The 12,975-nt window shown below is 42.7% G+C and overlaps 1 protein-coding gene across 3 annotated transcripts in view; it reads right to left on the bottom strand.

Moving 5' to 3' along the window:
• LOC107313179 (plexin-A4) overlaps positions 1 to 12,975 on the bottom strand; it is a 403,220-nt gene that overhangs the window by 52,393 nt on the left and 337,852 nt on the right. For all 3 annotated transcript variants that reach the window (XM_032449091.2, XM_015861239.3, XM_032449104.2), the window contains exons 15-19: positions 12,527 to 12,663; positions 10,699 to 10,866; positions 5,393 to 5,486; positions 4,582 to 4,821; positions 4,164 to 4,310 (exon numbers count right to left, since the gene is read on the bottom strand). In XM_032449091.2, the coding sequence (XP_032304982.2) occupies positions 4,164 to 4,310; positions 4,582 to 4,821; positions 5,393 to 5,486; positions 10,699 to 10,866; positions 12,527 to 12,663 (786 nt within the window). The remainder of the gene's footprint in view (positions 1 to 4,163; positions 4,311 to 4,581; positions 4,822 to 5,392; positions 5,487 to 10,698; positions 10,867 to 12,526; positions 12,664 to 12,975) is intronic.

The raw sequence follows: 12,975 nt of genomic DNA, 5'->3' as shown, positions 1-12,975 counted from the left end.
AAAACTCTATCTGGAAAGCAAAAGCCACAGAGCCTGGCCCATGCTCTTTGCAGCCCCTCACCTAGCTGCAGGCTCTGTTGTGTCACATGAGCTAAAGGACTTTGCATGCTTACCAGTGGGACAGGCAGCCAGTCAGAGGAGGTTCCCAGGACACTGGGACAAGTGTCTTTGTGAGATCTTGCTTTTAATAGCAGGAAAGAAACCCTGCGGGCAGTACTGCTGTGTACCCAACAAGAAAGTCTGTTGGGAGCCCATTTACACAACATGCACACCATTCCCAAAAGTAATCCCACAGGGTGCTTACTTGTTCAAGGCTACTGCAAGGATGCTTGAGGCTATCTATAAAACAGGATAAGTTTGAGTGGCAGTGTGAAAAGTACTACTGACTAGTCTGAGATATATAAGGAAAGTTTCTAATAGTGTGCTTTAGTATGGGAACACTCTGCTTATGGATCAGCATGAACCTAGGAAGATGCCATGCAAGCAGTATGAAGTACCATGACGTGGTGAGAGCCTCTTACTACCACAGGGGGACACAAATCTCTGTATTCCTACCATCTTCTGGAAATTATTTATGGCCTCAGTTGCAGCCTCTGAGTTCTGTTTTCCACTAGCACTGGCTGTAGCCTGTTCCTCAGTGAGTCTTGGTCAGTGCCACCTAGCTTGAATCTTTTTATTTTGGTCAGACTAAAGGTGACAATATGGAATATGCTATTTCCATCCACAAGGTCCTCTTACGCCCTGAATGCCTCTAAGTATTTGGAGACAGGCTCTCAAAACATAGAATCATAGAATATCGTGAGTTAAAAGGGATCATGGAGTCTGCAACAGTGCCCAAAACGAGAAACTAAACCAAACCTAAGCTCATCTGAGCAATTAATACTGCTAGATGACAAGTTCTTTAGCATGACATGGATGCCTGTAGAGCATCTTCATTGGCCAAGGAACAATCTAGCACCCATGTAAGTCAAGGAAGCAGAAGCTCCTATTTTTCCTTTCTGATTCAAGATATAAAGTTAAATTCCACTTCATAAAGCTTGCAAAGGGTAGATGTTTGGTACTGGCATGTGGCGAGTTCAGCTAAGATAAACTTCCAAAGTCAAACATTAATCTTCTCACTGGAAGCTATTGCCTTTTGACATAGGCCACTGTCTCAAATCCTCCCAAGATGACAGCAAAATTGGCTCACTAGTTTGCACAATTTCCTTCCTGTCATGGTGGATCAATAAATGGAGTCATTATCATCATTTTCTGTTTCCTACAGTGGCCTTTTTCATCCAGATCTAGCAGTGAAATGAGCCCTTTGATGGAATATCAGACCAGAGTCAAACAATCCCAACCCAAACCCCAGTGCAAGACTGTCCTCAAAACCCACAGAACAGCCTGGCTCCATGAGTGGGATTTCTCTCACCAAACTTTTGATGAGCACATCTGAGTTAGACATCATCACGTGCTTTTAGGGTCAGTGCAGAGAAAAGGCAATTTCAGCATGTGATTCGTAGGAGTTGCTTTTGACATCTGCTTTGTCATCAGGATGAGATGTTCAGAGGAAGTTGCTGTTTCTTTCCATTAATTGTAAGAGGATCTGGACTCCTAGAGGTAGACGTCTAGCAAAGTTCCTCTCAAAAGATGTTTCCAACACTGAGAAATCCTCACAGTCCACAAATCAGACTGCCATGATCTAAGGGTATGTGTCTCTTGGAGAAGAAAGACTGCAAGGCTGTAATACTACTTGTGAGCACTAAAATGAAACAGGAGAATATAGAGAAATAAACCTACTTTATTTCTTAGGTCCTGCACTTTTTCCAAGAAATCAACTTCCAGACAAACAAACTCTGTACCATTAAACAACAATTTGGTCACTTGTTCAGCCTATTAAACTGGTATTTCTCCAAATGGCACTATGGCAGATGCCAGTTTTTTTTCTAGCAAAGATGTAGGGACCACCTATAGCAGTTCAAGAGAGAGTTTCTTTAACTCCTACTGTACGAAACTTGACTATGATAGTGTCTTTCCTAGTGCAAGCTTGCATGAACAAAATGTATTTGCCTTTGAGTGGCATGAATTGTGCCCTGAATGTCAGTCAGTACATTTGACCATCTCTCCATTCACTATACAAAGACATCAGTGTAACTTTCTGTCTGTAAGTGAATATCTGAATATCAACACTCCTTCTAATGTCCTACAACTCTACACTGCTGGCCTTCTCTACTATGGTTACACATGGATCCTCCTTATCTATGTTTCTTTCACTTGAATAAGAGCTTCTCTCTAGGCTTTAAACTATCAACCACTGCTCTGCCTTTTGTCTGTGTGTGTGTTGTTTTCTTTAATATATATTTTTTCAAGTATTTAACTCGGTGATTATCTAAAAGAAAGCTGAAGTAGAGCAAAAACATGCTGACACCAACATGTGTGGCTGTCACTCTTCCTTCCCTTTGAAATAATCACATTGTTCAGTGCCATGGCCCCCTCTCAGATCTAGGCTGCTTCACTCTGCAGGGAAGAGTTTGCTCAGCAGTTAGCTCAAGGTCGCACAGGAAATCATCATCAGAAGAAGGGGAAGGACCTGAGAGAGCTACCTGTCAATTATCCCAACCATCAGAGTGATATTCATGTGATATATGGGAAACAGAGCTGCTGTGCCATGGTGGAGGAGGCATTTCCCAGCCCAGCTGTCCCCCTGGTAAGTTACATCCTTGGGCACTGGCCTCCATCACAGCTGAGCTTCTGTGTTTGGTTCCCAGCCCAGATCCTGTCAAAGGCTTGCCTCATTGTTGGCTTAAAATAAGGAAATCTGTAACTTGCCCCTAACTGCGATGCTCATCAATAGGCTTCAATGCAATCACCTTCTCATATTTTCCAGCAGTATCTCTTGTTTGATCAGCATCCTCAAAAAGGGATTATTTCTTTCTCTGAAGTTTCTCTTAAGCTGTCCCAAGCTGTGGGAACAGAGGAGTCTTTCCAATTAGTAAGGCCTGGCCAGATGTTCACCCTCCCCAATCCCCACGAGTTGATTATTGCTCACCTGACTTTGAGTTTTATCTCTTTAGGATTGTTTCTATCCCTCTCTGATTTAACGTACGTTTAATGAAACTCATGAAAATTACAGGCAAAATATATTGATCTGTTCCAAAGCTTTCATATTTACACAGAGTAAATCTCATGTTTGCTATTGTTCTTGGACTGTATTAAAATGCTTTACAATGAATTGAGAGCCACAGTACGTGTGTGGCTGAAAAGGATTATTAACTCTATTTTCCAAATGATAAAATATGGAACAGGAAAGTAAAGTAGCCAATATGAGGTCTCCCAGCAGCAGCCACAAATGGGACTCGACACAGTCACCATAAACTCTCAATTCTCTAAAAGAAAATCCCCCTTGTTTTAAAGAGGAAGGCATTGTGTCTCCATGAAACTCATCAAATGTCGTTACACTGAATTAAATAAGTACATATCAGATTTGGGAGGGCAACAGAGAGCTGGAAGAAAGTTGATCATGGGCAATGAGAAGCATTGATCATCTGTATGTCTGCTGTCAGCTATGTCTTGCTTCCACCCACAGCTCTGCACAACCCAGACGAGTTTGCTGGTATGCTGTTTATCAAGCAAGAGCACTGAGGCATGCAAATTACTGAGAGGAAAGTAAAGAAGTGAATAAATCAGAGGAGAGAGGAGGAAGCTCCCTCTGATGTAATCACTAGGTTCATTTTTTACAGGTTTCCAGGAAGGATATGCAAGATCATACAAAGTTGTATAGATGTCAAAATCTCAAAGTCAGACTACAGTCCATATCCTGCACAAATTTTAGCCACCAGTATGTTGTCAATTGCTAGAAACTGATAAATTTAATACAGTCTGTCATGTGGGGAATAAGTTACACATATGGATTCACATAAGCATCTGGGGTTCTTCTGCACAAAGAAAGAGGAAAATCTTCCTAAACTGTTATGATTTCAAAAGGTTCCCCACTGTCTGCAAAGATCTCCAAGTTACTCTTCCAGGATTGACTGGTATGGTTATTGTATTGAGAAGGGGCTCTGATATTTCCAGGTTCTACAGAAGGCAAATGGTGAAGGAAACACATGGTGAAGGAAACACATTGCTGTACCCTTCCATGCAACCCATGGAAGAAGAATGGATGAGTTTCAAGCATCACTTACCATCACCTTGTGCCTCCCAATGAGGTTTGGGGACTCGCACAGCAGCTGTACATCTGATACAGTCACCACGCAGGGCTTCTCACCAACCAGAACAGTGTAGTTCAGCTTGGCATTCCCTCCTGCCACTGGTGGGATCAGGTTCTTGCCCTGGATAGAAAGGAGTATCGTGACTCAAAAAAACCTCATATTACAATGGAGTTTCCTTCCATCTCTAATTCTATTACTCTGGTGTTAACATTGCACTCAACATTTGTAGTTCACAACTCACTTACTAAGTAAGTAAAAGCTCCTTAAAAATCCTACAGAAGACAGCACGGATGCTGATGCCACTATGATTAGTAGGTTGTTGGCAGACACCAAATGGCAGTAAGCAGCATGTGTCTGACCATGCTTATCCAGTCCTTGGTCCCCATCTCACCTTCAGTATGATTGGACTTCCTGGCTTCAACTCCAAGATCCCTGAGGGATTGAAAACCTCAAAGATAGGGTTTGGGTAGTAGGTGAAATTGGTTTTGTTGAGGATCAGCAAGGATTGCACATTGTCGAGAATGAAGCCAAACTCCTCTGGACGCTCAGCTAGCTCAGACTGGTGACTTGGATCAACAGCCAATGCGGGAGCCTGGCAGGTCATCTCTGTGCTGTTCTGCACCTCGCAGTTCTGGAGAGAGAAACCCAACACAAGAAGAGTTTATGGAAAATGCCTCCGGCTCTACTATCTTCTGATGAAATGCTAGCTCCTCTACTCACAAGAGGACACTGGGGAGCAGAAAAGCTTTGCTTACCAAGAGACAAGCTGGTGATTCACTGCTTCAAAGCATAACCCACCCCTATCAGCAATTTGAGACTGGAAGGGATTGGGAAAGCTCTGCTGGAGCAGGTGTATACAACTGTTTGAACTGCAGCAGAAATTCTCTATTCAGAGAGTGGTGAGGCACTGAAACAGGTCACCCAGTAAACCTGTGGATGCCCCTTCCCTGGAAGTGTTAGGAGTTCAGGGTAAAGTTGAACATGGCCCTGTCTAACAGGTGGCAACCTGGGTCTTTAAGGCCCCTTCCAACCTAAGCCATTCCATGCCTCTATTAATTGGCCATTTTATGTCTTTCTTAAAGAAATCACGCTCGCTTCTCTGGATGCAAAAGGAGGTTTCAGCACCCACAGCAGTTAGGCAGCACCTATCAACATCTTGGATATGTCTTCTCCTGCACTCATAGGTTAGTAGCAGTACTCACATTGACATGTTCCTTTCCACCATGCTTTGCCCGGATCTGAGGGTTCTGGATCAGGTCTAGGTGAGTTCCCCACACTGCAATGGGTGTGTTGCCACTAGAGTAAGAGAAACAAAAGAAGAGCATAAAACCAATTAATACATACTAAGACTGAATGGACCAGCAGTGGGTGATCTGTACTCCTAAATGGTGTTTACAAAGTGTCTGACCACATCTCATGGTACCACAGGAAGGCAAACAAAACAAGGCTTTTTAATTCATTCATAAAGGGAGAAATATGTAAAACTGAATGCTTCCAGAAACTGTTCCACCAAGCAGCATCTTGATCTTCTCTGTTAGGACTAAATAACTATAAACTGTGGAGGTGAGAAGAGCAGAAAATCTAAAAGAAGCTTTTCAGAATGGTCCACAGACCATTTTATAGTGCATAAAGTCAGGATTTTAATAAACCCTCAAAGAATCTGTCCTGTGTAAGCAACTCTTGAGGATTCAGTGCTACCTTATTTGCATTCTGTAGTTCCATCTTGCATATTAAACATGCTATAGAAAGCATCATTCCGCATGAGGCAATGTGACCTCAGTGAACCACCTAATTCATTTCTGCCAGGGAGCCCAGGTCTGCAACACCAAGAAGAAACAGAGCTGATGTGTTCAGACTTGGTTTCCATTGGGTGACCTAGGCAACAAAGCCACAACCCTGCCTTTGGTAGACTTAATTGCTTTTGTAACATCTCTCTCAGACCAGCTTAAGAAGACAAGACATCAACTGAGCCGTTCTCATTCCATGCAATCAATGTCACCAGAAGTAAAGAGCTTTCAGAAACACTCTTCTTTCCATTCTCTTGCCTCCATCTGCAATGAACACCACTTTCAGTGGTGGGATTTTCAGGAGAGCGAGGAAGGTGTCATGCAGAAATCAGTTATATTTATATGGGATGGGGAAAAGAAAGCCTAGAATCCCTTTCCAACTTCTAGGTAAGCCTCTGCACGCATGAAAGGTGAAAAAGGTGTGTTATACATGAGACTGGAGAAAACACCAGAGGACAGACATCTACCTTCTTCTTAAACATCTCCAGGGAAGACAGTTTCAACACCATATTGGGCAGCCTGTTCCAGACTGTACTTCAGCCCCTCTAGCTAATTCCACACCGATAACCCCAACAGGGCCATGATATCAGCTCATACATTGGCTGGTGGTCATTAGTGCTTTTAAGCTGTAAACTGGCTTGGTTCAAACTGTCTTAACACTCTCTTAGGCAATGTCTGGTCATGGTTTGTGGTATAGCAAAGGCCAGTGAGTACTTCCAATAAACAGAATGGATGAAGCTACTCTGCCTTTCAAGGAAGAAAGATTATTAGATGGTATGGATAAGAGGTATGTCTACTTGCTATGGTATGAATAAGGGGTACGTCTACAAAAACATAGATCTGACTAGTTTAAAAGATTTACTAGTTTAAAAGTTGCTCAAGAGGCCTGTAAATCTAGAGTCACCTTAAGAATAGGTGCAGGAAAGATGGTACAAGGAGGGTTTCCCCATTGTCATAAAAAAGTCCTTGCCAACTTTCTGAGACATGAAGACATTTATTTGAACCAAAAACATCAAGTCTTTAGCAATAGGTAATGGTGAAGCCATGAGCTCTACCAACGAGTGTTGTCAAAACAGCATCTTTCTGCAGGTGCTTCTGTAACACTTCTCTGAGAGGTTCCTTGTGGTCTTTCAATCAATGCCTGTATGGACCACATCTGCCTGTGAGCTTTGCAGAGTACCTCAAGTTCTCACTACCCATCAGCAGTGGTGAGAAATCTCTCATGGGGTAAGCGTATATTTTGCCATATCTGTGAGGTCTGTTTGAATGGTTGAGCTCTCTGTACTACACAGGGGATCTCTTCTGAAGTCACACATTCACTTATGAGAGAACTTTCCCATCACTGCCTTACAGAAAAAATACCTTCTCCCTAGAACACATTTGCAACTTAGATATCCTTGACATCATCCAGGGAGACCTTGCTTTCCAGAAACCAGAAGATTAATTCACAAACCAAGTTTTTCTTTATCCGTTATCTCATTTCATGTGGGTTTTTGGCTGCGGGCTCTTATTATTTTTATCATTATGTATTATTTTTATGAATCTCTGTTGACTCAAACTAGAAGAGATTTCATATATTTGCTCAACAATTTAATGTGTTCCAGACATATCAAATTCATGTGCATATATAAATATATACATATATGAGTGTGTGTATGTATAAATAAATCCTTTTATTTAATCAACCACGTCTGTGCATACAGTTTTAAACTCATGTGTTAAAAATTCTCTATTTGTTTTGGAAATTGAGCTTAGCAGGCTCAGACCAGAGTTACTAAGCACACTAAGAGCAGTGGATCAGACAGGGGTTTACCCTATGCAAAAATAAAGCTGAAATAATCACAGAATTCGTATCACTGAATCGCAGAATGGACTGGGGTTAAAAAGGACCACAATAATTATCCAGTTTCAACTCCCTTGCTATGTGCGTGGTTGCCAATCACCAGACCAGGCTGCCCAGAGCCACATCCAGCCTGGCCTTGGATGTCTCCAGGGATGGGGCATCCACATCCCCCTTGGGCAACCTGTTCTAGTGTGTCACCACCCTCTGTGTGAAAAACTTCCTCCTAATATCCAACCTAATCCTCCCCTGTCTTAGTTTAAAACCATTCCCCCTTGTCCTATCACTATCCACCCTCGTAGTCACGTCCACTGAAGACACAAACCCACCTAAAGGTTCAGTTTAGCAAGCAAATCAAGCAAATTAACTGTTGCTTGGATTTGTGTGAGATCTGCTGCCCACTGTCTTCCTCTGCAGCCACTTCTTGCTCAGGTCAGACCAAAACAGTGACAGATGCTGCTCACCAACAAAAAGTTGGAGATACCAACACCAGGAACTTTCTTAATTTAACTCTTCTTTGTCCCCAAAGCTCTAAGCAGTTTTCATTCTGCAGATCTCTGTATTTGCTGGACATAATTCAAATCAAATCCTGATAAGAAGTATTAATGGAAGCTTATAACGCTCTAGTTACCTGCCTGTTCAGCTTGAGTCTTTTATTATTATTATTATTTGACTATGGGAATAAATCATCTGTAATCTTTTCCTTATTGTCTTGGAAAATAGCATTTGAGAAGGTTTTAAGCCAGTCTGGGTACCTTCATTCACTAATTTTGCAATGCTGGTTTAGCAGCAATCATCTGTCCCTCAAAACAGCTTAGTCCCTCAGCCAGGAGTGATGAATCAAAGAAGCACAGTGCATTTGCTGCAATGAATCACACTGCATAACAGATATAGGAAGGAAGAGCCTACTCAGTCTATCACCAGATCCATATGTTTCAATTAAATTATTTCTTGTTTGACTCTCTGTACTTGAGTTGGCACTGTGTTCACCCAGCTCTCTGAGGCTGCCTTACCCTAATTGCCTCCATTACAGCCTGCAGGGCAGAGCTCCACAAATTAATAGTGATAGTTCATAAAAGATCCCAGACAGTCTGAACCACAGATGCTATTCCGGCTACTGCATTCTCCTCTGAGGTTACAACCTTTTGGAGTGATTCAAAGGTGTAAAAGAAAGGGCAGGAAGGCAGAGGTGGGGTGAGTAGATCTGGTTAAAATTAGATGCTACCAATCAAGTGGATGATTTCTGATTTTAGAGATACCAAAGGAAGTAAAAATGAAAGTCTGTACCTTAATGATGAGACAGATAAGAGCCTCAGTCATCCAATCTATCAGCTACACACCCTGAAAGTAAGGTAGCACCCACGAAATAAACACATCTTGATTTGCTCTATGCTGGGAGAGGTGACAGGAGATTCACATCAGAAAGCAATGGGATAGAGTCTCTGCATTCCATGGCCAAGCAAAACTCTGCCAGTACACCTCAAGCCTCTTCTTGGATGCATTTTGTCTCTTGCTGGGAGCTTCAGAAGAGAAACCAAGGAGCAAAAGGCTGAGTAGGTCTTCTCCTCTCATCTCCCAGTCTGAAGCCAGGAGAAGGAAGGGCCCTATTCTGTAACTTTCCTGGGGAATAACAGAGGAATTCACTCTCCTTGGCTGTCAATCTTGCACCTTTTAACCAGCCCTAAACTCACTTTAATAAGGAATAAAGTGATTTCTCATTTTACTGATAACTTGAACTCTGACTGAAAATAAAACCTCAAAATGGAAAATCCAGACACGAAAGCTTGAAGCTCAATGTGTAAAGATTCAATCCAGCTAAATCGGTAAATTCCCTCACGGTAATTAAAGGCACTAATTGATTTGTGAAAACATCTTCTGGAGGGGAGCTGAACTGATGGGATTTACGAGTCCTGCTCCTAATCCCCAGATACCCCAATCAATCCTGCTTGACAGGAGAGCAGAGAGTTACAGTGGATGAATGAAGGGACACTAAGATTTCTTATTGTGTATCTTTTCAAGGAAATACCAGTGCATTTAATAACCAATTTCCCTCTTCCTGAGATCATTTCTGCAGGATTCTGAGAGAGTTTGGGTCTCGTTTTCACTTCTTCCACAAACGAGGACAAATGCTCCTCTCAAACAATTTCAGATGAACCTTCCAAATTAAACAAAGCAGCAGCAATGGGATGAAGAGTAAAAAAAGCACCCAACAAGGAGGAAGGATCTCTAGAAGAGCAGGGCACAGGGCTTTATTCGTGTTTCATCTCAGGAAATGGCTCTGGAGCTTTCAAAGCATGATAGCCGAACAAGGAATACTTAGTCCTAAGCCAGCAAGCACATGAAGGTTTTAACAAAATGCCTTCAAACCCGGGTACTACTCTCTTTCCTAAGCAAAGTCATGACCAATGGGCCATTAAAAGGTATGGACCAATGTAAGCCAAAACAAAGTCATGACCAGAAAGAGTAAGAACCAAAGTCTTTAGGAATACAAAAGCCTTAACAGAATGTAATATCACTTGGATAGGTAGCATTTGGGTACTGGATACACCAAGGCAAGCTTCTGGTGGGCAACTGCACTCCTTACTAGGCTCTTTGGAAATGTTGTCCCAGGGGTACACACGGCCCCATGTTTGCAATACTGTGAGCACACAAGGTGCTGTATTGAGTATACAGAACATTACTGGCATTTAATATCTTCCCAGAAGGCAAATCTACCAGCTGTCATGGTCCTTGAGCTCTGTGAAGGAGTTAGAAAAATATGTGTCTTCTGGTGAACCCAATGCTTGGAAAGCATTTTACAGTATCAGGGACCACCACAAATGTACCAGTGATGCAGTGGAAGATAAAAGGAACTGGTGTGATGTGTCTGTGGGATGCTTACCTGAAGATGCTCCACTCGGGCTCAATCCTCAGGATGGTTGGATCCTCCACATATTCATATTGCAGCTCTTGATGTATCTTGGCCTTGTCCACTCTCACAGACACCTTCACCTTCTCAAAGCCTTCATCTGAGGCTGTGGTGTTACAGACAATGTGCTTGGTGGATCTCCTGTGAGAGGAAGCAAGTAAATATAAATGAGAATCTGCAAGAAGCAAACCAGTAAGAACCCAATTACTTACTCCTATGTCCTGTGATCTTAACCTATTAACTATGATGTGCTGAAACTCACTGCTGCAGGAATATACTAAGTATTGCGTGACAAATTCATCACGAGAAATGGCATCACCTTTCCACCAGCTTAAGTAAAACTACACAAGCCAATATTACTCAGGTCTCAAAACATAAACCGAATCTCAAGGGAAGTCCAAAACAGACCTCGCTGCAGAAATATTTCTGTGTGATTAAATACATGATGGATGTTTCCTTCCTGCCTGCAGGCATATTCAGCAGCAGCTCATAAAAGGGAGTGTTTGCACCTCAGCTTTCCAGTCTGGGATAATAAAGTTTACTTTGCATTAGGACCGTAAGCCTTGTTTAAGTGCCATTTGCGACATGCCTGGGACTTTTGCATGGGAAGTGCTAATGCAGTGGGAAGCATTTCATGATTTTACTTAAAATGGATTCTGGGTAAATGTTTTCCTTTTGGGCAAGGTTCAAACACAACCCCGGGACTGAATTTTGCAGCAGTGCTGCCTTCAGTAAAGAGCCAAAAATCCAACCTTCTACCACCTTCAGCTTTCCCAGTACTGTGATTTGTGGCACAGCCTCATCTCATATCCCTAGAAAGATAAAATGGAGTGCAACCTTCCCTTGTAGCATGGCATGCACCTCAAAGGAAACCTTCAAGTGTTCTTTAAATTTCACTGTAAACCATGCTGAATCCCTTCTAAAACTCCCTAGTCTGTTCTGTAAGCAACCCCAAGCAGCTGTGGTTCCCATTTGGCCTTTTAAATCACAAGCTGTGACTTCACCCTCGTGCATTATAGATGTTAAATCACTCTGCAGTCATGACAGGCAGCTAAACAGGATCCCAACAGCCAAGAGATGGGAACACGTTGCCCCAGGACAGTAGTCCCAGCTTCCCTGTGAATGGGCCCTTCTTCTTCTGCCAAAGACAAGCTGGGAGAAATGTGCCAACTTTATCTTCAGCTTCCACCAATACTGGCAGCAAAGTGCATTGCACTGGGCAGTTTTGAGCTGCAGGAGCCCCTGGGAACTGGATTTAGGCTCATTCTCACAGGGATCAGGGAACATTCAGCAGGTAACACTGACATTAAGCCTCTGAACTGCAATTGAACAGGAGCCAACCCTGAGCTAAAATGTTACAAGTCATCTGTTTCTCAGCACTATGGGACTATTCTTGGATAAAAGGGAGGTGTTTTAATGCTTATAACTGATGTTGTCAGATTTTCGTTTTTGCTTTTTCTAAAGCAGGGACATGAAAATGAATCTTTTAAATTACATACTCTCAGAGCAAGTAGCAAAGCATGGGACCGTGGAGAATTGCAGTGAAATCTGACAAGGAGCCATGGAAAAAGCACATCAAATAGCAATCAAAACAATGAAAAAAATCCTATTCTCCCAGCCCACAACATACTCAGTAAGGTTGTGCTGGGGAATAATGCAAAGGACCCACTGCAGAACAGATGTTTTGCCAAGAATTACTCGAAGGACAGGTTGTCTGGGCTGTAGAATAAGTCTATTGACTGTAACAACTTATATATATTTCAGGCTCAGGTATGTAAGGAAGGAAGGACTCATTATGTACCTGTAGAAGAGGCAAGGTTGTCGCCCAAAGGTCACGATGACGTTGCTGCCCGCATTGAGGTTATTACCCGTGATTGTCACCTGAGTGCCACCCGACACAGGTCCCCGCTTCGGCTTGAGATCAGAGAGTGTCAGAGTCTGTGAAAGGAAAAGGTCATGTTGAAAGCACAGGAGATGAGCAGAGGTACCTACAGTGCTAAGGAAATGTAGGCACCCACAGGAGTTTAACTACATTAGGTGGACTTCAGAAGATGCCAATATTTTCCTGGTAAAAGAGGAGCCTGGAATGTCCCCAGTCCCTTAATATAATCATTAATGTTGGAAAAGACCACTAAGGTCATCTAGTTCAACCATCAACTCATCCCCACCATGCCCACTAACCATATGACTCAGTGCCACATCTGCACTCTGTGCACCTCCAGGGATGGTGACTCCACCAGAGCTTGAATG

This window comes from Coturnix japonica, chromosome 1 (genome assembly GCF_054131305.1).
Source record: "Coturnix japonica strain WE chromosome 1, WE-NBRP24, whole genome shotgun sequence".
Classification (NCBI taxonomy): Eukaryota; Metazoa; Chordata; class Aves; order Galliformes; family Phasianidae; genus Coturnix; species Coturnix japonica.
The sequence above is the reverse complement of the archived record's forward strand: the minus strand, read 5'-3'. Positions and strand labels throughout refer to the sequence as shown.